The 24,999-nt window shown below is 36.0% G+C and overlaps 1 protein-coding gene across 4 annotated transcripts in view; it reads left to right on the top strand.

The window, feature by feature from the left end:
• Positions 1 to 24,999, top strand: part of CTDSPL2 (CTD small phosphatase like 2) — a 76,348-nt gene that overhangs the window by 13,204 nt on the left and 38,145 nt on the right. For all 4 annotated transcript variants that reach the window (XR_014243532.1, XM_082388820.1, XM_082388819.1 and 1 more), the window contains exon 2: positions 8,808 to 9,017. Coding sequence is in view for 3 of the 4 variants with exons in the window: in XM_082388820.1 (XP_082244946.1) it covers positions 8,832 to 9,017 (186 nt within the window). In the remaining variant the exon portion in view is untranslated. The remainder of the gene's footprint in view (positions 1 to 8,807; positions 9,018 to 24,999) is intronic.

The following is a 24,999-nucleotide window of genomic DNA, read 5'->3' on the forward strand; positions in this document are numbered from 1 at the left end:
TAGAAGTGAAATTATTGGATCAGAGGGCTATGTGTTATTTATTAGAAATTGCTCAACTTTTATCAAAATTACATTCCCATCAGCAAAATATGAGAGTCCTCATTGTTCCACATCCTTGCTACCATTTATTGTTGTCAGTCTTTTTACAGTACTTCTTGCGATTCAAGTAGGTGCGGATTAGTATGCTATTATGTTTCTAACTTACACTTCTGATGATAAATAATATTGAGTATCATTTCATATGCTTGTGGCAAGTTATCTAGCTGTTATGAAGTATCTTCTCAAATCTTTTGCTCATTTTTTTCTGTTGGTTTGTCTTCGTTATGTTTTAGGATTTCTTTGTATTCTGCATACAAGTGCTTTACAAGATACATGTTTTATGAATATTGCATCAGTTTGTTGCTTGCCTTTTGATTTTTTTTTACTGGTGTCTTGGTGAACAGAAAATTTTTAATTTTTATGAGGCCTAGTTTATTCAGTTTTTCCTTTTATGGTTTTTGCTTTTATAGTTATTTGTATAAGAGCATGTCATCTACAAGGAGATAGTTTTATTTTTCCTTTCTGACATGGGTTTCTTTTTCTTGCTTAATTGACTAGAACCTCCAGTAAAATGTTGAATAGAAGTAGTGAGAGTAGACATCCTTGTCTTATTTTTGATCGTAGGAGGATGGCATTTAGCTTTTCACTATGAAGTATGATGTTAGCTCTGGGGCTTTTGTAGATGCCTTTTATTGGGTAAGAATTCCCTTCTACTCCTGGTTTGTTGAGTATTTTTATTGTAAAAGGATGTTGGGTTTGGTCAGATACTTTTTCTGTATCAACTGAGATGATTGTGTGGAGTTTTTCCTTTATTCTTTTAATATGGTGTATTAGATTGATTAGTTTTCATATTAAACCACCCTTGTATTTCTGAGAGAAATACCACTTGGTCATGGTGTGTAATCCTTCTATTAAGCCGCTGGATTTCGTTTGCTAGTATTTCATTGAGGATATTCCTGTCTATGTTCCTAAGGGATATTGATATGTAGTTTTCTTGTAGTGTCTTTGTTTGACTTTGGTATCAGGGTAATGCTGGCCTCATACTTTGAGTTGGGAGGTGTTCCTCAATTTTTTGGAAGAATTTGAGAAAGATTGGTGTTACTTCTTCTTTAAACTTATGTAAAATTTACCAGTGAAGCCACCTGGTCCTGGACTTTTCTTTGTGGCAAGTATTTTTTATTATTAATTAAATCTCTTTACTTGTTATGAGTCTTTTTCTGTTTTTTTCTTGAGTCATTTTAGTTGTGTCTTCTTAAAAATGTGTCCATTGAATCTAGGTTATCTAACTTGTTGGTGTACAGTTTTTCGTAGTATTTTCTCATAATTCATTTTATTTCTGTGAAGTTGGTATTAATGTCACTTCTTTCATTGATGATTTTAGTAGGTTTAGTCTTCTCTTTTTTTCTTGTCTAGTTCTAAAGATTTGTGAATTTTGTTGCTCTTTTCAAAGAACCAAGTTTAGACTTCATTGTTTTTTAAAAAATTATCTGTTTGATTTATTTCTGTTCTATTTCTTTATTATTTTCTTTCTTCTGCTTGCTTTAGATTTAGTTTGCTTTTCTCTTTCTAGTTTTTTAAGCTAGAAGGCTTTTTTATTGATTTGAGGTCTTTTTAAAAATATTAGCATTCACGCTATAAGTTGTCTTCTGAGCACTGCTTTTAGGGGCATGCTGTGAGTTTTGGTGTGTTGTGTTTTTGTTTTCATTCATTGTGAAGTATTTTCTAATTCCCCTTGTGATTTCTTCTTTGACACAGTGGTTATTTAGGAGTTTGTTGTTTAATTTTTGCACATTTGTTAATTTCTCAACCTTCCTTCCTTGTGATTTCTAATTTAATTCCAGTGTGGTTGGAGATCATATACTTGTATGATTTCAGTTATTTTATTTATTTATTTTATAAATTTATTTATTTTATTTATTTTATTTTTGGCTGTGTTGGGTCTTCATTGCTGTGTGCAGGCTTTCCCTAGTTGCAGTGACTGGGGGCTACTCTTCGTTGTGGTGTGCGGGCTTCTCATCGTGGTGGCTTCTCTTGTTGCAGAGCATGGGCTCTAGGCATGTGGTCTTCAGTAGTTGTAGCATGCGGGCTCTAGAGTGCAGGCTCAGTAGTTGTGGCACATGGGCTTAGTTGCTCTGCAGCATGTGGGATCTTCCCGGACCAGGGCTTGAATCTATGTCCCCTGCATTGGCAGGCTGATTCTTAACCACTGTGCCACCAGGGAGGCCCGATTTCAGTTCTTTTAAAGGTGAGGCTTGTTTTGTGTCTTAACATGTAGTCTTTCATGGAGAATATTCCATTTGTAAGTTGAGAAGAATGTGTATTCTGTTGTTGGATGGAGTGTTCTATGTATATGACTCTTAGGTCTCGAGAATTATTCAGGTCTTCTGTTTCATTATTGATCTTTTGTCTAGTTATTCTATCCATTTTTGAAAGTGGAGTATTAAAGCCTCCAACTCTTGTTGAATTGCTTGTTTTTCACTTAGATTGACAATTTTAATTTTATATATTTGGGGACTCTGTTGTTAGGTACGTGTATGTTTATAATTTCCTTCTAAGTGCTGCTTATTACATCCCAGAAATTTTGATGTGCTCTCTTTTTGTTAATTTTCATTTCAAAATATTTTGTATTTCCCTTGTGAATTCTTTTTTAACTCATGATTTATTTATAAATTTTAAAAATTTCAAGTATATGGTACTATTTAAGATTTCTTTTGTTTTTGATTTGTAATTGTGGTCAAAGAACATACTTTGTAAGATTTTAGTCTTGATGGTCAGTTTCGAAAGTTCATGAGGGCTTGCCTGCTCCAGCTTTTTTAGATCTATTAAGTATACCTTTTATAACTCATTATTGGAATGGACTAAAACCCTCTACATTCCAGCCTCCTTCTTTAAATGCTCCTGTCTTTCTTTCCAGTGACTGGTTATTTTTAAGTTCAAAGGACCTTTCTCCTAAGCTTTGCTAAAATCTTCTTCACTCTCTCCATGAAGTGTGGTCTAGCATTTTATATATACACTATGATGTGTATCTATACTTAACCTGTTAGACTTTTTGATTCTCATGGGAAGAGTTATCATTTTTGTCCTTTTATTACCATACTGGTAGCAGGTGACCAATAAATATTTAAATTTTAATGAGCTGAACTCCTTGGACTGAACTAGCTGTATGTGTTTAGTCTTTTAAGACCTACTTTATATGAAGATATTATTTCATAAAATTTTTAAATTTCCATTATTCTGGGTTTAAGATAGGTTCACCCATAGGTATTTTTGAAAATATTTTTTAAAAATGTTTACAGATTTTTACAGAAATTGAGTACAAATAACTTTCTTTTTGAAAAATTCCCCCATGCATTTGCTTTATGGGAATTTTCCTTTTCTAAGGAGTGCTGTGCTGAAGTACAAAGGAATTAAGACAAAATTTATACACTGTAAATAGAGTTATTTAAGTAAATAATACATGCCTCGAGTAAATCCCTTTAGAAGTTAACATTGACTCTTTAGGAGAAAAGGCAGTATTTGTTTTATTTGGGGATGACAACTTAAAACTGAGCACTATTTGGTGATGAAAAACAAATGGTTGTTTGGAAAGATATTTTAGGACTCCTCTGGTGAAGGCTTTGAGGTTGGGACTTTTTTGTTGGAGTAGATTTTGTGTGTGTGTGTGTGTGTGTGTAGTTTCTATATGTTAAAAAACGGAGGGGTCCTAACTTTCTGTGACTGTTGTGTTGCATTACTAAAGACACGACTTTTTGTCTGTTTTTTGTTTTTGGCTCTGTTGGGTCTTCATTGCTGCACACGGGCTTTCTCTAGTTGCGGCGAGCAGGGGCTACTCTTCGTTGAGGTGCGCAGGCTTCCCATGGTGGCTTCTCTTGTTGCGGAGCACGGGCTCTAGGCGTGCGGGCTCTAGAGTGCAGGCTCAGTAGTTGTGGTGCACGGGCTTAGTTGCTCCATGGCATGTGAGATCTTCCTGGACCAGGGCTCGAACCCGTGTCCCCTGCATTGGCAGGCAGATTCTTAACCACTGTGCCACCAGGGAAGCCCAAGACACGACTCCTTAAGTTTCCTAATTTGTCTGTGAAGACCCTGCTCTTTGCCAAGAATTTCTTCACCTTTAGGAGTTTAGAGTGCTGAACTGGTTAGACTTTTTTGCTAATGCATTCACTGCTGTGAGTAGTTTTACTCTTCTCTGCACCTTATAGCTTTTCTAATTCCTTTTTCATTTTGAGCATCAAGATGGTGAGATGAATAAGGTATTCACTATACAGGTGAAAAAATAGTTAAGTGGCTATAGCTTAGCTATGATTGAAGTAGGATTAGACCTAATTAACATCTCTTAATTATTAGTGTAGTAGTTTTTGTATTCTATTTCACAGATTATAATTCAGGGAATGTTCTCAACTACTTCTAAGTCTTGGGACAATTTTTGCCAGCCATTAATTTTCTCATCAGTGAAATGAGAGAGTTCAAATCGATGGCCTCATATTTTCTTTCTGATGTGAATTTGGTATTTAAAGGATCATTACAAACAAATGGCCAACAGGCACAGGAAAAGATGCTCAACATCATTAGCCATTAGGAAATGCAAATCAAAGCCACAATGAGATACCACTTCACCCCCACTAAAATGGCTATAATAAAAAAATAAACAAGTAACAAGTGTTGGTGAGGATATGGAAAAAGTGAAAACCTTGTACATTGCTGGTGGGAATATAAAATGGTGCTGCTGCTGTGGAAAACAGCAGTTCCTCAGTATGTTAAACATAAAATCACCACATGAACCAGCAATTCCACTCCTGGTTACATACCCAAGAGAACTCAAAACAGGTGGTCAAAAAGAAACTTGTACATGAATGTTCGCTCCAGCACTATTCACACTTAACCAAAAGGTAGAAACAACACAAATGTCCATCAGTAGATGAATGGATAAACAAAATGTAGTCTTACCCATTCAATGGAACATTACTCAGCCATAAATGGGAATAATGTACTGATACATGCTACAACATGGATGAACCTTGAAAACATTATTCTAAGTGAAAGAAACAGTCATACAGGACCATATATTGTGTGATTCCACTTATATGAAGTGTCCAGAATAGGGAAATCCATAGAGACAGAAAAGAGATTAGTGGTTGCTTAGGGCTAAGGGCAGGGGAGAATGGGGAGTGACTGCCAATAGGTATGGGGTCTCCTCTGGGGGTGATTGAAAATGTTCTGAAAGTAGATAATGGTGATGGTTGGACAACACCGCAAATGTAATAAATGTCACTGAATTGAACACTTTAAAAAAAAAAAAATCATTACATATGGTAACAACAAATACCACAAAATGATCCAGTCATTCTTGTTATATTGATACATGTATACTTGTTGAAATTTAGAATTGTGCTCATGGAATTAATTCATTCATTGACTAAGGGTTTTTTCCACTACATTGTAAGCTCCAGAGGGTAAAAACCTTCTCTATCTTGTTTTACTAGGCACTTACCTAGCCCAGTGCCTAGAATGTGGTAAGTGCCGAGTAAATACTTGTTGAATGAATGAATGAGTGATTAAATGAATGATAATGTCAGCATGGGTGGAGGCAGCATAGTGCTCTGGAAGGAACATGCACGCTCTGTTAGATGATAGGATATAATATTTCAGAAGTTGTGGGAAGGTTATTTGGGAGAATGTAATAAAATTCAAAGTACTACACGTTTCAATTAAAAGGTTAGTTTCTTGGGAATTCCCTGGTGGCCCAATGGTTAGGACTCCACGATCTCACTGCCGAGGGCCGGGTTCAACCCCTGGTCGGGGAACTAAGATCCCGCAAGTCATGTGTGGTATGGCCAAAATAAATAAATAAAATGTCAATTTCTTATTTCAATCCCTTATAGACCTGGACTTTTTTTTTTTTCACTCATTGTTTAATCTATTGTACATTGAATGATTATACATTCTTTTCTTTTTTAACATCTTTATTGGAGTATAATTGCTTTACAATGGTATGTTAGTTTCTGCTTTATAACAAAGTGAATCAGTTTTACATATACATATGTTCCCATATCTCTTCCCTCTTGCATCTCCCTCCCTCCCACCCTCCCTATCCCACCCCTCTAGGTGGTCACACAGTACAGAGCTGATCTCCCTGTGCTATGCGGTTGCTTCCCACTAGCTAGCTATTTTACGTTTGGTAGTGTATATATGTCCATGCCAGTCTCTCACTTTGTCACATCTTACCCTTTCCCCTCCCCATATCCTCAAGTCCATTCTCTAGTAGGTCTGTGTCTTTGTTCCCATCTTGCCACTAGGTTCTTCATGACCTTTTTTTTCTTTTTTTTTTTCCCTTAAATTCCATATATATGTGTTAGCATACTGTATTTGTTTTTCTCTTTCTGACTTACTTCACTCTGTATGACAGACTCTAGCTCCATCCACCTCACTACAAATAACTCAATTTCATTTCTCCTTATGGCTGAGTAATATTCCATTGTATATATGTGCCACATCTTTATCCATTCATCTGATGATGGACACTTAGGTTGCTTCCATGTCCTGGCTATTGTAAATAGAGCTGCAATTTCCATCCCCTCACTTTCAGTCTGTATGTGTCCCTAGGTCTGAAGTGGGTCTCTTGTAGACAGCATATATACGGGTCTTGTTTTTGTATCCATTCAGCCAGTCTGTGTCTTTTGGTGGGAGCATTTAATCCCTTTACATTTAAGGTAATTATCGATATGTATGTTCCTATTCCCATTTTCTTAAATGTTTTGGGTTTGTTATTGTAGGTGTTTTCCTTCTCTTGTGTTTCTTGCCTAGAGAAGTTCCTTTAGCATTTGTTGTAAAGCTGGTTTGGTGGTGCTGAACTCTCTCAGCGTTTGCTTGTCTGTAAAGGTTTTAATTTCTCCATCAAATCTGAATGAGATCCTTGCTGGGTAGAGTAATCTTGGTTGTAGGTTTTTCTCCTTCATCGCTTTAAATATGTCCTGCAACTCCCTTCTGGCTTGTAGAGTTTCTGCTGAAAGATCAGCTGTTAACCTTATGGGGATTCCCTTGTGTGTTATTTGTTGTTTTTCCCTTGCTGCTTTTAATATGTTTTCTTTATATTCAATTTTTGATTGTTTGATTAATATGTGTCTTGGCGTGTTTCTCCTTGGATTTATCCTGTATGGGACTCTTTGTGCTTCCAGGACTTGATTAACTATTTCCTTTCCCATATTAGGGAAGTTTTCAACTATAATCTCTTCAAATATTTTCTCAGTCCCTTTCTTTTTCTCTTCTTCTTCTGGGACCCCTATAATTCGAATGTTGGTGCGTTTAATGTTGTCGCAGAGGTCTCTGAGACTGTCCTCAGTTCTTTTCATTCTTTTTTCTTTATTCTGCTCTGCAGTAGTTATTTCCACTATTTTGTCTTCCAGGTCACTTACCCGTTCTTCTGCCTCAGTTATTCTGCTATTGATCCCATCTAGAGTATTTTTAATTTCATTTATTGTGTTGTTCATCATTGCTTGGTTCCTCTTTAGTTCTTCTATGTCCTTTTTAAATGTTTCTTGCATTTTGTCTATTCTATTTCCAAGATTTTGGATCATCTTTACTATCATTATTCTGAATTCTTTTTCAGGTAGACTGCTTATTTCCTCTTCATTTGTTAGGTCTGGTGTGTTTTTACCTTGCTCCTTCATCTGCTGTGTGTTTTTCTGTCTTCTCATTTTGCTTATCTTACTGTGTTTGGGGTCTCCTTTTCGCAGGCTGCAGGTTCATAGTTCCCGTTGTTTTTGGTGTCTGTCCCCAGTGGCTAAGGTTAGTTCAGTGGGTTGTGTAGGCTTCCTGGTGGAGGAGACTAGTGCCTGTGTTCTGGTGGATGAGGCTGGATCTTGTCTTTCTGGTGGGCAGGTCCACGTCTGGTGGTGTGTTTTGGGGTGTCTGTGGCCTTATGATTTTAGGCAGCCTCTCTGCTAATGGATGGGGCTGTGTTCCTGTCTTGCTAGTTGTTTGGCATAGGGTGTCCAGCACTGTAGCTTGCTGGTCGTTGAGTGAAGCTCGGTCTTGGTGTTGAGATGGAGATCTCTGGGAGATTTTCGCCATTTGGTATTACGTGGAGCTGAGAGGTCTCTTGTGGACCAGTGTCCTGAAGTTGGCTCTCCCACCTCAGAGGCACAGCCCTGATGCCTGGCTGGAGCACCAAGAGCCTTTCATCCACACGGCTCAGAATTAAAGGGAGAAAACATAGAAAGAAAGAAAGAGGATAAAATAAAATAAAATAAAGTAAGATAAAATAAAATAAAGTTATTAAAATAAAAAATAATTATTAAGAAAAAAAATTTTTTTAAGTAAAAAAAAAAAACAAAAAAAACCCAGACAGACAGAACCCTAGGACAAATGGTGAAAGCAAAGCTATACAGACAAAATCTCACCCAGAAGCATACACGTACACACTCACAAAAAGAGGAAATGGGGTAAAAATAATATATCTTGCTCCCAAAGTCCACCTCCTCAATTTGGGATGATTCATTGTCTATTCAGGTATTCCACAGATGCAGGTACATCAAGTTGTTTGTGGAGCTTTAATCCGCTGCTTCTGAGGCTGCTGGGAGAAATTTCCCTTTCTCTTCTTTGTTTGCACAACTCCTGGGGTTCAGCTTTGGATTTGGACCTGCCTCTGCGTGTAGGTTGCCTGAGGGCGTCTCTGGACTTCTTTTTAATCAAGATATTTTTATTATATAAGCTGGGCACATATGGGTATGCTAGGTTTAATTTTAATAACCTGTATTATTTTTCTCTTATAGTTTTACATGTGGCACCCATAAAAGATGAGGCTGAGAACACGGAAAGCTTCTCAGCAATCAAATCAAATCCAAACACAACGCACTGCCAGAGCAAAGAGGAAATATTCAGAGGTTGATGATAGCCTACCTTCAGGAGGAGAAAAACCACCGAAGAATGAAACTGGCTTGTTGTCTTCAATTAAAAAATTCATTAAAGGAAGCACACCCAAAGTAATGGCTTTACCTTTTAATTATATCATTAAAAATGAAGTTTAGGTTGTTTTCTTTAAGCATGTAAAGTTGAGAAATCTAATATTGCTAGAGCCCTATTTAAGGGAATGTGTCTACATTTTGGTGTTAAGAGTATTGACATGTAAAATATTTAATGGTCGGTCAAGAAAACATTATTTATTCTACTTAACTGATCCACTTAGCCTTCTGTTTTCTCAACTTAGAATTATGGGAAGTAAAAGAAATGTTTTCTTATTCATTTACTTGAATTATTTCTTTTACTTCCATTTTGTTTTCATTTCAAAGATAAGTTAAAGTTTCTTGTTAATATTAATACATTGTCTAGGGAGATGATTTATCTATCTGAATTCCAACATTTGTACAATGAAAATGTATTATTTATTGAAGAGAAAACAAAAGTTATTAAAGAAAGAATGGGGAATTCCCTGGCAGTCCAGTGGTTAGGACTTGGCACTTTCACTGCCATGGGCCCGGGTTCAATCCCTGGTTGGGGTACTAAGATCCCGCAAGCCATGTGGCGCAGCCAAAATAAAAAAAAGAAAGAAAGAATGGACACTGACCAGGAGTCATATGCTCCAGATTCATACTTCATACTCTGGACCAACTTGAATGATCTGAGGAAAGTCATTTGCCCCTCTTAGCCTTAGGAAGACAGTAAAATGGGACTAATACTAACTGCTTTGTCTGCCTCAGAGTTGTTTTCAGATTAGATGGCAAACAGGTGGAGAAACATTTTGAGAAATTTTAATGCATTAATGATAATGTTATTATCATTCATTGTATGTAGATTTTGTTATCACTATTGCCTACTCTTATGTTCTTTCTTGGGATTAGTATATATATGATAAATTTCTTATTATAATGTAAGTTTGTCACTTTGATAAGTAGAGAAATAAATCAATGTGACGGTTTATTCATAGTGATAGATTTTTGTCATCATAGAACTAACAGAGCCTAGTTACTGTGAACCGTTGGCCAAGATTTAGAGTTATTCTGTGTTAGAATTTTCCTTTTTGTTTTGGTGGTTTTATTTTGTTTTGTTTTTCTAATAATATAAGTAAAATTTCTTTTGTTAATTTTAAATGTAATTTTTAAAAGTTTCTTTGAGTTAATTTACATGAGCCTAGAAGTATTCTAGTATTATTTTATAACAACGATAAAATTCCTTCCAGAAACATGAATTCCTGAATCTTTAAATTCTGTATGGGTTATCATTAGCCCCTGTTGATGAAAACATCACTGTATGTCAGTTCATTCTCTGAACACTTCTAAATGTTGTAAAGTTCTTCCTCATCTTGAAGAAAATATACCTACCCTTTACTTTTTCATAGGTTCTTTTTCTTCATGTGCAAGTACAAACCCTCAGTCACTGTCCTGGCTAAATATTTCTAGTTTTCATTATATGACATATATGATATAGATCACCATCTTGGTCACCCTTTTCTGTTGTTCATGAAAGGTAACAACCAGAAGCGAACATGGGTTTTTCCTATGTCTTCTGACTTCTGTTCATATTTATTTCCGTTGATTCGGACATTCTTCTACTAATGTGGCATTATATTATATTGTATCGTATATCATGTCATGCTTTCTTTTTTCTCCTTTAGTAGTTTTAGATCTTCTTTGTTGGTCAGCAAATTTTTGCCCATGTCAATTAAAACACTCAGGGTTTTTCTATAGTAATTGTTGTCAATTATTTAACAATATGCACTACTGTCTTTCCAATAAGTGACAATGCTGGGATTTAACCCAGGTACTATTTGACTCTGATATCTGTGCTGTTTTTCCTATACCATTCTGTCTCAAAGTAGGTAGATAATATCTTTATAGCATCACCTGTCTTATGTAAGGATTGAAAATTTTCTTGATGAAAGTAAATAAGAATTGAGTCTTTCTATGCTGCTGATTTTGTCATTTATTTATATTCTATCATCAGCTCAAAGCTTGGAGCTTATTCTTCTAGGACATTTTTTTTTTCCCTAGTATTTTTTGCATGTATCATCATCCTCTGTCTTCATTCTTTCTGACTGGATGACAGACTGCTTCTCTTATTTCTACAAGTGTCCTTTTAAAATCTAAGTTAGTTAGATAACTCCCTATGCAGCCACTGGTTTCTTTGGTACCTTTCCTTTCTCTTCTTTTGGACTTTTAAAGTTATGTGGTTAGAATTGAACTTTATAGACAAGTCTTCTTGCTTTCTCTTTTGAGTTGTCTTTCTTCTAAGGTGTCTGACATTGCTCTCATGCCTGTCTTATGAGTCTGGCTTTTTGAAACTTGGTCTCTGCATATGGGCCAACTTTTTTGCTCTTCTTTACTATATGATTTCCAGTTTGAATGGCTGCTGATATTCTTGCCAGTTTACTATCACTGACCCATTTTTATTTTCCTAATAAGTTTTATCTGTATTCTAGTCCTAACTTGGCATAAATTAGCCATGAGAGTATTTAGATAATTTAAACATATGTTGTTCATCTAAGAGGTGTGTATTAGTTTACTAGGGTACGTAGTAGTCTGCCATAACAAAATACCACAGATTGGGTAGCTTAAACAACAGAAATTTATTTTCTCACAGTTCTGGCAGTTTGAAATCTAAGATGAGGTGTTGCCAGGTTGGTTTTTTCTGAGGCTTCGCTCCTTGACTTCAGATGGTCACCTTCTTGCCGTGTTGTCATATGGTTGCCACTTGGTGTATGTGTTGTCTGTTTTGTAATCTCCTCTCCTTTTAAGGACACTAGTCATATTTAGATTAGGGCCCATCCTAATGATCCCACTTTAATTACTTCTTTAAAGGCCCTATCTCCAAGTATGACTACATTCTCAGGCTTTTGGGGTTACAGCTCCAACATAGGAATTTTAGGGGACACAACTCAGACTGTAACAGAATGAATGAAATCTCTCATCTCTTTCAGATCTAGATTTTATGATTCAAGGATCTACCACTTCTCTCATTTCAGAATTATGTAATTGTCAGTAAGAGTACTCAGGAAGTGTTCATACTCAGTCTTTCTGCTTTTAGCATGGTGAGATTCCTAATATATATTTGAAGTGAAAGAAGACCTCACAACTAAAATGTATTTGCTTTATACCAGTGATCTCTCTATTCCTTTCTAAATAGGTGGTTTCTAGAGTTTTCCCATAACAAAATGGTCTTTTTCTCTGTTACCTAAATACTGTTACACTGTCATAGTTAGGGTTCATCAGTTTCCTGTTACATTAAATCAGTGTTTTTAGATCTCTTAACTATGATCCACAGAAGGAAATAACATCTTATATACTACATTCATACATATGAAACAAAACTCACCCTTAACATACTTGATGTGTTCTGATTTTTCTTTTCTATTCTGTTGTTTCTTATTCTCCTTTTAAAGGTGATTTTCATGTTTTAAATTGATTTTATGATCCACTGATGGGTTGTGCTCCTTAGCGTGAAAAACATGATTAGATGAAAACTTTGTTCTCTTTAACCTTTGTATTACTAAGCTTCATAGTTATATTTGGGAATTTTCTTCCTTCCAAAGTTAAATCTCATTTGTTTGTGTAAAAGAACGTCTTTCTAGATGAGTTCTTTAACAACTAGATTAATTTACCGTTTATTTTTATTTTTAATTAACTTATTTATTTTTGGCCACGCTGGGTCTTCGTTGCTGCACAAGGACTTTCTCTAGTTGCAGCGAGCGGAGGCTACTCTTCATTGTGATGCGCAGGCTTCTTATTGCGGTGGCTTCTCTTGTTGCAGAGCACGGGCTCTAGGTGTGTGGGCTTCAGTAGTTGTGGCTCGTGGGCTCTAGAGCGCAGGCTCAGGAGTTGCGGTGCACGGGTTTAGTTGCTCCACAGCACGTGGGTTCTTCCCGGACCAGGGCTCCAACCCGTGTCCCCTGCACTGGCAGATGGATTCTTAACCACTGCACCACCAGGGAAGTCCTACCATTTATTATGGAATGAAAAAAATTAGCTCAGGCTGACTGGTTGAATTTAATGCAGGGAAAGATAATTGGTTTTAAGATTCATTCATATTCATATTCTCTCCCTTCTTTCCTTCCCTCCCCTCCATCCCTTTGCCTACACACACACACACACACACACACACACACACACCCCTATGCATATATTCATCTATTTCCTTCCTTGATCTGCTGAACTGTGTGCACCTATCACCCAGATCTTAGTTTCTAAATACCATCTTCCACAAAAAGAACCAGGGTTCCTTGAAGAAATGTCTCATTCTAAGGCTTTGGTAGTAACAGATTGTAACCTCTAGAATGAAATAACCCATGAGACATAATAACTACATAGATGAATGAATGAATGAGAGGAAAGGAAAAGTTCTTCCTCCTTTCTCTTCCTCCCTGTGGCTATCTAGTCAACATTTGTTAGAGACTTTCCTTATCACATTAGATTAATTGGTATCTTGCTTGAAACTCAGAGGCTATTTATGTTTGGATCTATTTCTGAAATGTATTCTGTTCCATTGATCTGTATATCTATTTTTATACTTATATGATACTGTCTTTATTACTGCAGCTTTTATAGTGAGTCTTGAAACGAGATAGTATGTCTTCCAACTTTGTTCTAAGTTTGCTTTACTACTTTAAATCCTTTATACTTACATGTAAATTTTATTTTATTATTATTTTTTTAATTAATTTATTTATTTTTGGCTGTGTTGGGTCTTCATTGCTGCTCAAGAGCTTTCTCTAGTTGGCTGCGGGCGGGGGCTACTCTTCGTTGCAGCGCGCAGGCTTCTCACTGAGGTGGCTTCTCTTGTTGCAGAGCATGGGCTCTAGGCATGTGGGCTTCAGTAGTTGTGGCTCACGGGCTCTAGAGCGCAGGCTTAGTAGTTGTGGCGCACAGGCCTAGCTGCTCCGCGGCATGTGGGATCCTCCCAGACCAGGGCTCGAACCTGTGTCTCCTGCATTGGCAGGTGGATTCCCAACCACTGCACCACCAGGGAAGTCCCCTTGCATGTAAATTTTAGAATTAGCTTGTCTATTTCTCCAGAAAAGCCTACTGGCATTATAATAGAGATTGTATCACATATGTAGATCATTTAGTGAGACTGGACATCTTAACAATATTGAGTCTGCCACTTCATGATCGTGATATATCTCTATGTTAATATAGGTGTTCTTAATTTTTTCCTGCCAATGTCAAGGTCTTACACACCTTTCATTAGTTTTATTCTTAGATATTTGATGTTTTACAATGCTGTTTTAAATGATGTAATACCTGAAAGTTTTTACTTTCTGTTTGTTGCTAATATATATAAATATAATTTATTTTTCTATATTGACCAGGTACTATGTGAAATTGCTAGATTCACTTAATCATTCTATTCTTTAAGATTTCATAGGGTTTTATACATACATAATCATATACCGGATAACTATAATTTTCTTGTTCTCTTCTGATTTCTAGGCCTTTTATTTCTTTTTCTTCATTTATTGCATTGGTTAGGACCTCTAGTACATTGTTCAGAAGTGGTGAGAGCAAACACTTGTTACTGATCTTAGGGGAAGAGAGTTTGTTTACATTAGGTATGATGTTAGCTAAATGTTTTCCATAGTTATCTTTTATCAGTTTGAGGAAGTTCCCTTCTGTTCCTAGTTTGCTATAAGATTTTATTATGTTGTTGAGTTTTATCAAAGACTTTTCTGTATCTATTGAGATATTCTTCAGATTTTCCTCTTTTAATGTGGAGTAGAACATAAATTTTTTTGAATGCAAAACCAAACTTGTATGGCTGGATTTGATTTGCTGCTGGGTTTTTTGTTTTTAAGGATTTTTACATCTGTGTTCATGAGGGTTTTGGTCTGTAGTTTTGATTTGTAATACTTTAAGATTTTGGGATCAGGATTATTCTGGTATCATAAAACAAGTCAAGAACTGTTCCTCTGCTGCTTTTTTTTTCTAAAAGAGCTTGTGTTGACTAAGTATTATCTCATCCTTAAATTATGAGTAGAATGCACTGGTGAATTCTGGAGAGGGATTTCTGGAATGTGACTGGGATTTCTTTATGGAATAGTTTTTATTATAAATTTGATTTCTTTAATATATATGGGGTTGTTTAGCTTTTCTATTTCTTCAGTTTTGGTCATGTGTTTTCCAAGGAATTTGTCTATTTATCAAAGTTGTCAAATTATTAGGTGTAAAGTCTTTGCAGTATTTCTGCATTAACCTAATAATGTCTGCAGCATCTGTAATGATATGTTCCTCTTTTCACTCCTGATGTGAATAATTTATGATTTATCTTTGTTTTGATCCATCTTGCTCCTAGAGCTTTATCAGTTTCATTACTTTTTCAAAGAACCAACATCTGTCTTTGTTCATTTTCTCTTTTCTTTCCAGTGTCTGTTTAATTGATTTCTACTTTTTATTTTTAATATTTTCTTCTACTTTCTATCTGGTTTACTTCTACTTTTCTAACTCATAGAAGTGGGAGCTTAAAATAGGAATTAGTAAACTTCTCCTGTGAATATTTCAGATAAGTGATATTTAAGGCTTTGCAGACTATATTGTCTGTAATTGCAGTTACTACTCAACTCTTCCATTGTAGACAATACATAAATGAATGAGCATGACTTTGTATACTGATATTTGATTTTCATCATAATTTTCATGAGTCATAAAATATTATCGTTCTTTTCATGCCCCCCCCCCCAACCATTTAAAAATATAAAAACTACTCTTGGTTTGCTGGCCATACAAAAGCAATGTGCTGGACTTGGCGTTTGGAATGTAGTTTGCCAGCCCCTTGCTTAGGTCATTAATACTACAGTTTAATTTTTTTCTAATTCAAGTATTTAAAGCTATGATTTTCAAAGTACCACTTTCCCACACATTCTGATTTTATATATATGTGTGTGTGTGTGTTGTGTGTGTGTGTGGTGTGTGTGTGTGTGTGTGTGTGTATATATATATATATATATGTTTTTTTTTTTTTTTTTTTTTTTTGGGCCGTGTCATGCAGTGGATCTTAGTTCCCCGACCAGGGTTCAAACCCGAGCCCCCTGCATTGGGAACACGGAATCCTAACCACTGGACCGCCAGGGAAGTCCTCTGACTATATTTTTATTAACCTTATTTGTGATTTATTCTTTGACCCATAGATTATGTAGAAATGTGTTATTTAATTTCCAGATCAGATATTTGGGCATTTCTTAGATATCTTCTAATTGTTTATTTCTAATCTAATATTATTGTTATCCAAGAATATACTCTGTATGATTTCATTTCTTTGGTGTCTTGATATTTTGTAGCATATAGACTATTTTGGTGAATGTCTTATGTATTTGAAAAAATATGCATATTCTGGAATTGGTTAGTGCAGTTCTATAAATATCAGGTCAAGTTAGTTGATAATATTCCAGTTTTCTGTGTCTTATTTTAAATCTCCAACTCTTAATTGTGAATTTGTCTACCTTGTCTTTCAGTTCTGTCAGTTTTGCTACATGTGTTTCAAAGCTCTGTTGTTAGGTGCATACACATTTATGATTGTTGGGTGTAAATTGTTCTTGTTACCACTGTGAAATGTCCCTCATTATCTCTAGTAATATTATTTGCCTTGAGGTTTACTTGGCCTAATATTAATAAAGCCACACAGTTTTCTTGCTTACCATTTGCATGATACACCTTTTTCCACCCTGTGTATTTATATTTAAATTGGCATGGTTAGTCTATTTACATTTAATGTAGTTATTAATATGGTTGAGTTTAAAGTCTCCCATCTTGATATTTATTCTGTATTTATCCCATTTGTTATTTGTTACTCTGTTCTTGTCCTGCCTTCTTTTTGATGAACTAGTTATCTTTTAGAATTCCACTTTTCTCCTCTGTTGACTTTTTAAAAATTAACTTTATGGGGTATAATGAAACACAATAAGACACTGATTTAAAGTATATGTTTTCATGAATTTTAACAGAATTATACACCCATTACCAAAAAGTACCCTTGGAGTTTTTGCAGACAGTCTCACAGCATCACCCTAAACAACCATTGATCTGCTTTCTATCATTATAGATTGTATAAATCTTTTCTAGAGTGACCTATGAATATAACATGTCTTGCTTCCTTCACTCAACATAAAGTTTTTGGATTCATCTATGTTACTGCACGTATCCGTAATTTATCCCCTCCCTCTTCTGTACCCCAAGTAGTATTCTATTGTATGAATATACCACATGTCATAATTTGTTATCCACTTGGATTATTTCTGGTTTTTGGCTATCATGAATGAAGTTGCTATGACTATTTCTGTCTTGAATCCATGTGTGGGCATATATTTAGGTTAAACGTGGGTAAATAACTAAGATTGGCATCACTGGATTGTATGATATATGTGTGTTTTTTTATGGTAGCTTTATTGAGATACAATTCACATACCATAAAACTCACCCATTTAAGGTACAAATTCAGTTGCTTTTAGTATATGCACAAAGTTACGCAGACATTACCACAGTCAATGTTAGACCACTTTTATCATTCCCCAAAGAAACTCTGGGCCCTTTGGCTATCACTTGTCAGCTCCACCTTCCAGCTCAAATTTTTTTCCCATTTGTTGGGGGTGACTTTTAATATTTTCTCTTGTGATTTCATTAGTAGTCCCTCTTGAGCAAGTGGTTCTTAAACTTTTTGAACTTTGGATCCTTTACCTTCTTATAAATGATTGGAAACCCTAAAGAACATTTGTTTATGTGGGTTATATCTGTCAATATATCTCATTAGATGTTAAAACTGAGGAATTTTGAAAATATCAAAATTATAATTTTAAACCCATTACATGTTGATACAAATAATATTTTAACTTTTCTAAAGACAAAAAGGAAATTAGTGGGAAACATGACATTACAGTTTTTTTTTTGTTTGTTTGTTTGTTTTTTTTTTATGGCTGTGTTGGGTCTTCGTTTCTGTGCGAGGGCTTTCTCTAGTTGCGGAAAGCGGGGGCCACTCTTCATCGCGGTGCGCGGGCCTCTCGTTATCGCGGCCTCTCTTGCGGAGCACAGGCTCCAGACGCGCAGGCTCAGTAATTGTGGCTCACGGGCCCAGCTGCTCCGTGACATGTGGGATCTTCCCAGACCAGGGCTCGAACCCGTGTCCCCTGCATTGGCAGGCAGATTCTCAACCACTGAGCCACCAGGGAAGCCCGACATTACAGTTTTATAAACCTCTTTAATCGAAACTTCATAGAAGGTAGTTTGTTGTCATTGAAGCATATAAAGAAAATCATACATGTATTTAGAAAAGGGAAGAGTATTTTAATATTCTTTGTAGATAATTGCAGATATTATACCAAAACTTGACAAACTGTGTAGTATCTTAAGTTCTTGTTCCAAGATTGAATTTGAGAGCGCTACAATGATCTTTTCATTGGTCTGTCTTACGCTTGGAATGAATCTTTTACCTATATATGATTTTGTAACATCATGCACTGGTTATTTGGAAAATATTGGTTCACTGAATTATGTAGATCTTCCACATATGTGCCCACATTGACATAGTTCATTATTTAATATTTAAAAATCACATTTCTGAACAACCCCACTGATCTCAACAGAACAATCTTTAAGTATTGGAAAGCTGTCAGTCTCATGGTGCTTTGTCCAAGTTTTCTAAAATCTCAGTTTTTGCTTGAATGCTCAAATTTTATTGTTGGCAGCAAAAAGTATCAGTTTTTCTTGAAGTGACAGACTTGCTTTGTTCACTTTTCAGAAAATAATCTACTTCAATAAAGATAGTTTTCCAGTAGAAAAAGTGGTAATTCAGCTTACAGCTCAGTCATGCAAATGCTTTTTCTCGACAGTTGTGGAAACACAGTTTGCAGCAGAAACGCTTTGTGTGTACTTCCCATCTTGTCATATAGAATTTAACACATATTTAAGGGTTGAGATTTAATTAATTTTACAGCTTCATCAAGGACCTTCCTAAGTAGAGCTGGCTTTTTTTCCCCCATGCAAGTGCATGGCAGTGAAAAATAAAATAACTATTGGGTGTCAGTGCCTTGATTTGTGCTAAGGTGGCAGTAGTTATGAACCATTTTTTTTGTACAGTCATCGCATATTTTGGCACAAGTTATTCTAGGATAAATTGAGATGTAAAAAAATAATTCACCACTTGTGTTTGTTACTATGCATTCACAGTAAAGAAGATTTTTGATGATTAGTTGATACTAGTATCAGACAAGTACAGTCAAAACAGAAAGTCCAACCACATTAGTAAGGCTAAAGTACAATTCAACATACCAGATTTTAACTCATTTTCTGTATTTACAGTTGTCTTTAATTCAGTGATTTACTTTATCATTAGAAAGCGGAAGTGCCTGTTTCTTTTATTGACTTTTTTTTTTTAAACATACACACACTCATCTGGAAGGTAAGACCTTCCAGATTCATAATTTATATATTTATTTATTTATGGCTGTGTTGGGTCTTTGTTGCTGCGCGCGGGTTCTCTCTAGTTGTGGCGAGTGGGGGCTACTCTTTGTTGCAGCACAGGGTCTTCTCATTGCGGTGGCTTCTCTTGTTACGGAGCACGGGCTCTAGGCACGTGGGCTTCAGTAGTTGTGGCATGTGGGCTCAGTAGTTGTGGCTCATGGGCTCTAGAGCACAGGCTCAGTAGTTATGGCGCACAGGCTTAGTTGTTCCGCAGCACGTGGGATCTTCCCGGACCAGGTCTTGAACCTGTGTCCCCTGCATTGGCAGGCGGATTCTTAATCACTGCACCACCAGGGAAGTCCCTCTTTTATCAACTTTTATTGAGCAGGCTTCAGCACAAACTACTGTGCAAGAGTTTATAAGTCTCTCATAAGTTATGTACACTTCTTTGACCAATGCAATATGATAACTTTTTAAGATATCTCATTGGGTTTTGTAATTTAAGTTTGAAAAGCTATAACTTTTTGGCTTTTAAAGATCTCATCATGTGTACATTTAAAATATTGAGTTTCTTTTTTTAAAACGGAATGATTGTTCTCAAATGCACCTGAATTGGCACCATAATTCTATTTGAATATGTTCTATTGCATAAGACAACTTAATTTTACAGCCAAAGGGACATTAGTTTTATCATATTTTCATTTGTGATTTACAGTTTCGTTCAGTTTCCTTGGAGTACATTCCCCCCTTTCATGAGTTAGAGAATTCTATGTCGGTTTCTTTTCATCACTTGCAGTAATGGATTGAATTCACAAGTCGCCCAGCTCCCTTTTTCAATCCAACAATCCATTTTTAGTTATAAATATAAATTTTCTTTTATTTAAAAAGAGTTACTAAATTCTAAAATAACTGTTTTAGGTGAAATTTTTTTTTTTAAAACGTGAAAGCCTTTTTTTAAAAATTTAGTTAATTAATTTATGGCTGTGTTGTGTCTTCGTTTCTGTGCGAGGGCTTTCTCCAGTTGTGGCAAGCGGGGGCCACTCTTCATTGCGGTGCGTGGGTCTCTCACTATCGCGGCCTCTCTTATTGCGGAGCACAGGCTCCAGACGCGCAGGCTCAGTAATTGTGATTCACGGGCCCAGTTGCTCCGCGGCATTTGGGATCTTCCCAGACCAGGGCTCGAACCCGTGTCCCCTGCATCGGCAGGCAGATTCTCAACCACTGCGCCACCAGGGAAGCCCTTAGGTGAAATTTTAAAAACCAAATTTAATAATATTGCAGAGCAAAACAAGAGTACTCTTACTATGTTTCCGTATATACATAGAGAGAAAAAAAAATAAAACTTTGAGATTTCAGAATAATTTATTGGATCATAATGAGACTACAGAGATTATAGCAGGTATTAGTGTTGCAGACAGTAAAGGCACAGTAGAAATATTGAACACAAAGATCTTTTGTATTTACTCATAGATTTGCCTTAGTGGTATTCATTCCATATTGCAGATTTAGGATCCCATCTGGTATTATTTATTTTATGCCTAAAGAACTTCATTTGTTATTTCTTGTGGAGATCAGCTGGAAATGAATTCTGTCAGCTTTTCTGTCTCAGAATGTTTTTAAAGTGAACAGTTTAAAAAATTTATATATTGACTATCTCTTGCCAATTTTTCTTACAGTTTATATATTCTGAGCCTGTAGCCATTACCTACTACCTTTTAATCTTCATTTATCTTACACAGGTTCTACATGTGTTCTTTATGTTTAATGCTTATCCTCAGTCCTCTAGTTATGGTCTGTAGTCATTTTTGTTTTCGAAAGCTCATTTTCTGGTAGATGCCACACGAAGCACTCATGGGCACTATTATCTGAGTTCTGTGCTTAAAAATCAGTTTTACTGAATATGAAATCCTTGTCTCACAGTTTCTCTTCTTGATTTTTTAAAATGTTATTCCATTTTCTTCCAGCATAAAAAGCATTGCTTTCAAAGTTTGATGGTACTTTAATTTTCCCTGTGTAGATAAATGGATTTTGCCTTGTTCTCCAAAGGATTTTTTTTCTTTAAATTCTGTTAAGTTTAGGATCTTGGTAGTTGTTTTTCTGGGTTGATAGTTTTAGTTAAACAGTATACTCTGGGAATTTCCTGGTGGTCCAGTGGTTAGGACTCCAAACTTTCACTGCCGAGGGCCCGGGTTCAGTTTCTTGTTGGGGAACTAAGATTGCACAAGCTGCGCAGTGGTTGCAGCCAAAAAAAAAAAAAAACTAGTGTACTCTTTCAGTATGTAATTTCATATATTTTATTTGAGGAAAACTTTCTGATATGCTCTTGTTTTGGCTTCCGTCTCAGGGCCTACTGTTTTCTGTCTGTTGGATCTTCTTTGTCCATATTCAGTGCTTGTCACATTTTGATGTCTTAAAATCCAGCCCCTCTCCCCCATTTTACCTTCTCTTTCTCTTAAAGGCATAATCTATTCTATTTACTCACTTTTATGTCTGTTCTAGTTTAGTCTTTATTTCGAAATATTTTTCTCTTATTTCTAATTATTTTGTTCTGTTACTGAGTTTTTTCTAACTCTGATGTATGTGTCATATCACTTTCTTAACTTTTTTTGTCTTTTTTGAAATAAAGGTATAATTTTTGTCTGTTCTCTTGTGCTTTTTTTTTTTTTTTTTTTTTTTTGGCCATGCTGCGCGGCATGTGGGACCTTAGTTCCCTGATCGAATCCACACCCCCTGCAGTGGAAGCACAGAGTCTTAACCACTGGACCACCAGGAGAGTCCCTCTTATTTCATCTGCTGTCATTAAATTGGCCTGCCATGCTTTCAGTTGAATATCTACCTGTTAGCTATTTGGGGCTTCTCCTGTTCTCAGATGTGTCACATGCCATTTTGCTTTCGTTTGCACTGGTACAGATGTTTTGGCTGTTGGTTTGTTCTCATCTGCTTGCAGTTTGGGGGAGAAACCTTGTTTCCTGCTTTTGTTGTAAATTGGCTTTTGGGGTTTTGTTGTCTCTTTAGTTCTCTGTGTTTTTCCTTTGGGATTCAGAGATTTAAGAACACCACCTTCCCAAGATTTTCCCTTTAAAAGCCTATCTTAGAGACAACTTTTAAAAATACAAACTCCAGACAAGACATTGTAGGGTTATTATATTTTTAAAAATAACCTGTACAGTAATGTAGAAATCTTGTTTTTCCTAGTTCCTCTTCTAAAAATCATATTATATCCAAAAATGTCCCCAAATTATATACTTGAATGTTTAAGGAAGAGTAGGATTTGGTGACACGTTTCACAATTGGAGCATCATCAGACATTTGAATGCATTATTCTGAAGGATAGAATTTTACTGTCAATGACTGCAGACCTTTAATCCTGATCTTAACAGCTTCCTCTTTCTCTTTAGAGACATAAGCTCAAGTATTTGAATATATTCTCAATTGACCACAGTATAACCTTTTCTGTTATATGTGGTACCTCCATATTATCAGTTAGCTTATATACTATTGGTAAATAGGGAAGTAGTTTCAGTATAACATGGGTGGGTTTTGGTTTATACATGATTTTTTCTAAACTGGACAAGGGGATCCTGAATAATGGGGGTAGAATTTTATACTGCACACAGAGTTTTTAATTAAAAGTGGTAAGCTGTGTCAGGGGTTCCGTCTCAGAGAGGTACACCCTGGTCTAGCAGGGACTCTTCTTTTCATATGGCAGTTTGCATTTCCTTTTGTGTCCATTTTAGCAGTCTTCCTGGCTTAAAGCTCCACTTCTCAGCTCCCATAAACCCTTGTTTCTACTTCTTTGTTTTTAATACCTTTTATTAAGCTCTGAGGAAGCATTTCAGCTGCTCTTAGCTGCTTAACTGGGGTGTGCAAGTTATTTCTGGAGGTCCCAATCATTGGTTTTCTTAGTGCTGTGGTTACAGAGTTACAGGGGCATTGGCTGATCTGCCCCAATGTACCCCTCTCTACCCTTCTGGACCCATTTTTTTCCCCATAAGCCTTGTTATTTTTAGGGTTGCAGAGTGCAAAGTTTCCAGGAATGTATGTATGTATTTACATTATACCAGATGTACTAAGAGACTTCAAGAAAATGCTGGAGCTTAGTGTAGTGAGGCTTTACAGCATTGTTTCTGTTCTTGAAGGACTTTAGAAAAAGAGCCCCTATAATTCTCCTGTAATAAAGATCCAGTGTTTGGGATTTGAGGCTTCCTATTCATCATTTTTAAATGCAGGGGAATAATAAACAGTAAAAATTTGAGGAATTATGTTGTGGATCACTGAGGGTTTATTTTGTGCTAATGAGATTGTTTTGATGAACCTACCTAAAATTAGAGAAACTGGTGAGTAAAAGTAAAATTCTGTATTGGATGATACTTACAGTATTATCTTTTTTCTATTTTGATCCTGGTAGGGAATTGTAATTTTGGCCATTTACAATACCAAGGTTTGTTTCAGAAATAATAATATTCAACTTACAGAAAATGCATAGTAGTATACTGTATTATTCTTTGTTGTGGAAAAATCTAATCCTTATCAAAAGATTTCAGGTACTTTCACTAAAACAGCAAGGAATTATAGGCCAGTATTACAGTAATGGAAGAAGATTGCTCATGTGATGGATGAAAAAATTGTACTCTAGAAAAATTGTACAGATGAGGAAGATGGATGTATAAATGGAGAAAAATCAGGTTATTGCGTGGAGTATAACATTTTAGTTAAGTCCTGATAAACCCATTGTAAGTTGAAAATGTTGTAAGCTGAAAATGCACTTAAGACACTTAACCTACTGGATGGACATCACAGCTTAGCCCAACCTACCTTAAACATGCTCAGAACACTTATATTAGCTTACAGTTGGGCAAAATCACAAGTGTTGAATATCTTATGTAATTGATTGAATACTGAAAGCGAAAAACAATAGTTGCATGGATACAGAATGGTTATAAGTGTGTCAGTTATTTACCCTCATGATCAAGTGGCTGACTTTGAGCTGTGGCTCACTGTGGCTCACTGCTGCCGCTGCCCAGCATCACAAGAGAGTGTAGTACCTGCAAATGGCTAGCCCGAGAAAAGACCAGAATTCAAAATTCTAAGTACAGTTTCTACTGAATACGTATTGCTTTCACATCACTGTAAAGTCAAAAAATCTTTAAGTCAAACTATCATAAGTCTATATTGTAAAAATAGTGTAAACTGGTCATGTGGATTTGCCCCATATAAGGAAATGAATAGAGAGCTTTGTTAAGGAGTAGACTCCTTAGTGTTGATTTGGACATTTTGAGAATTGACGTTAGGTGTGTGGCAGTGGCAGGCCCTATTAATTTTGTGTCATTTTTGGTACTATGTGATAATGCCAGCAAATTCCAGTGGGGTTTGCTCAAGGAAATGACCCCTGTTCTTTTGAGTAATTCTAAAAGTAAGGAAAATTGCTGGAAACTTAGACCACATTGTGAGATTCAGTATTTCAGTAGCATGAAAATTTAATGGACCCTGAGGAAAGAATCTGAATTGTGAGGATGCTGTAATTATATTTGTGTATTGTAATAACGTTAATAAATACTCTTACGACTCTGTCAGATTTTTTTCTGTGTTT

Source organism: Balaenoptera borealis (assembly GCF_965194805.1).
Source record: "Balaenoptera borealis genome assembly, chromosome: 3".
NCBI lineage: Eukaryota > Metazoa > Chordata > Mammalia > Artiodactyla > Balaenopteridae > Balaenoptera > Balaenoptera borealis.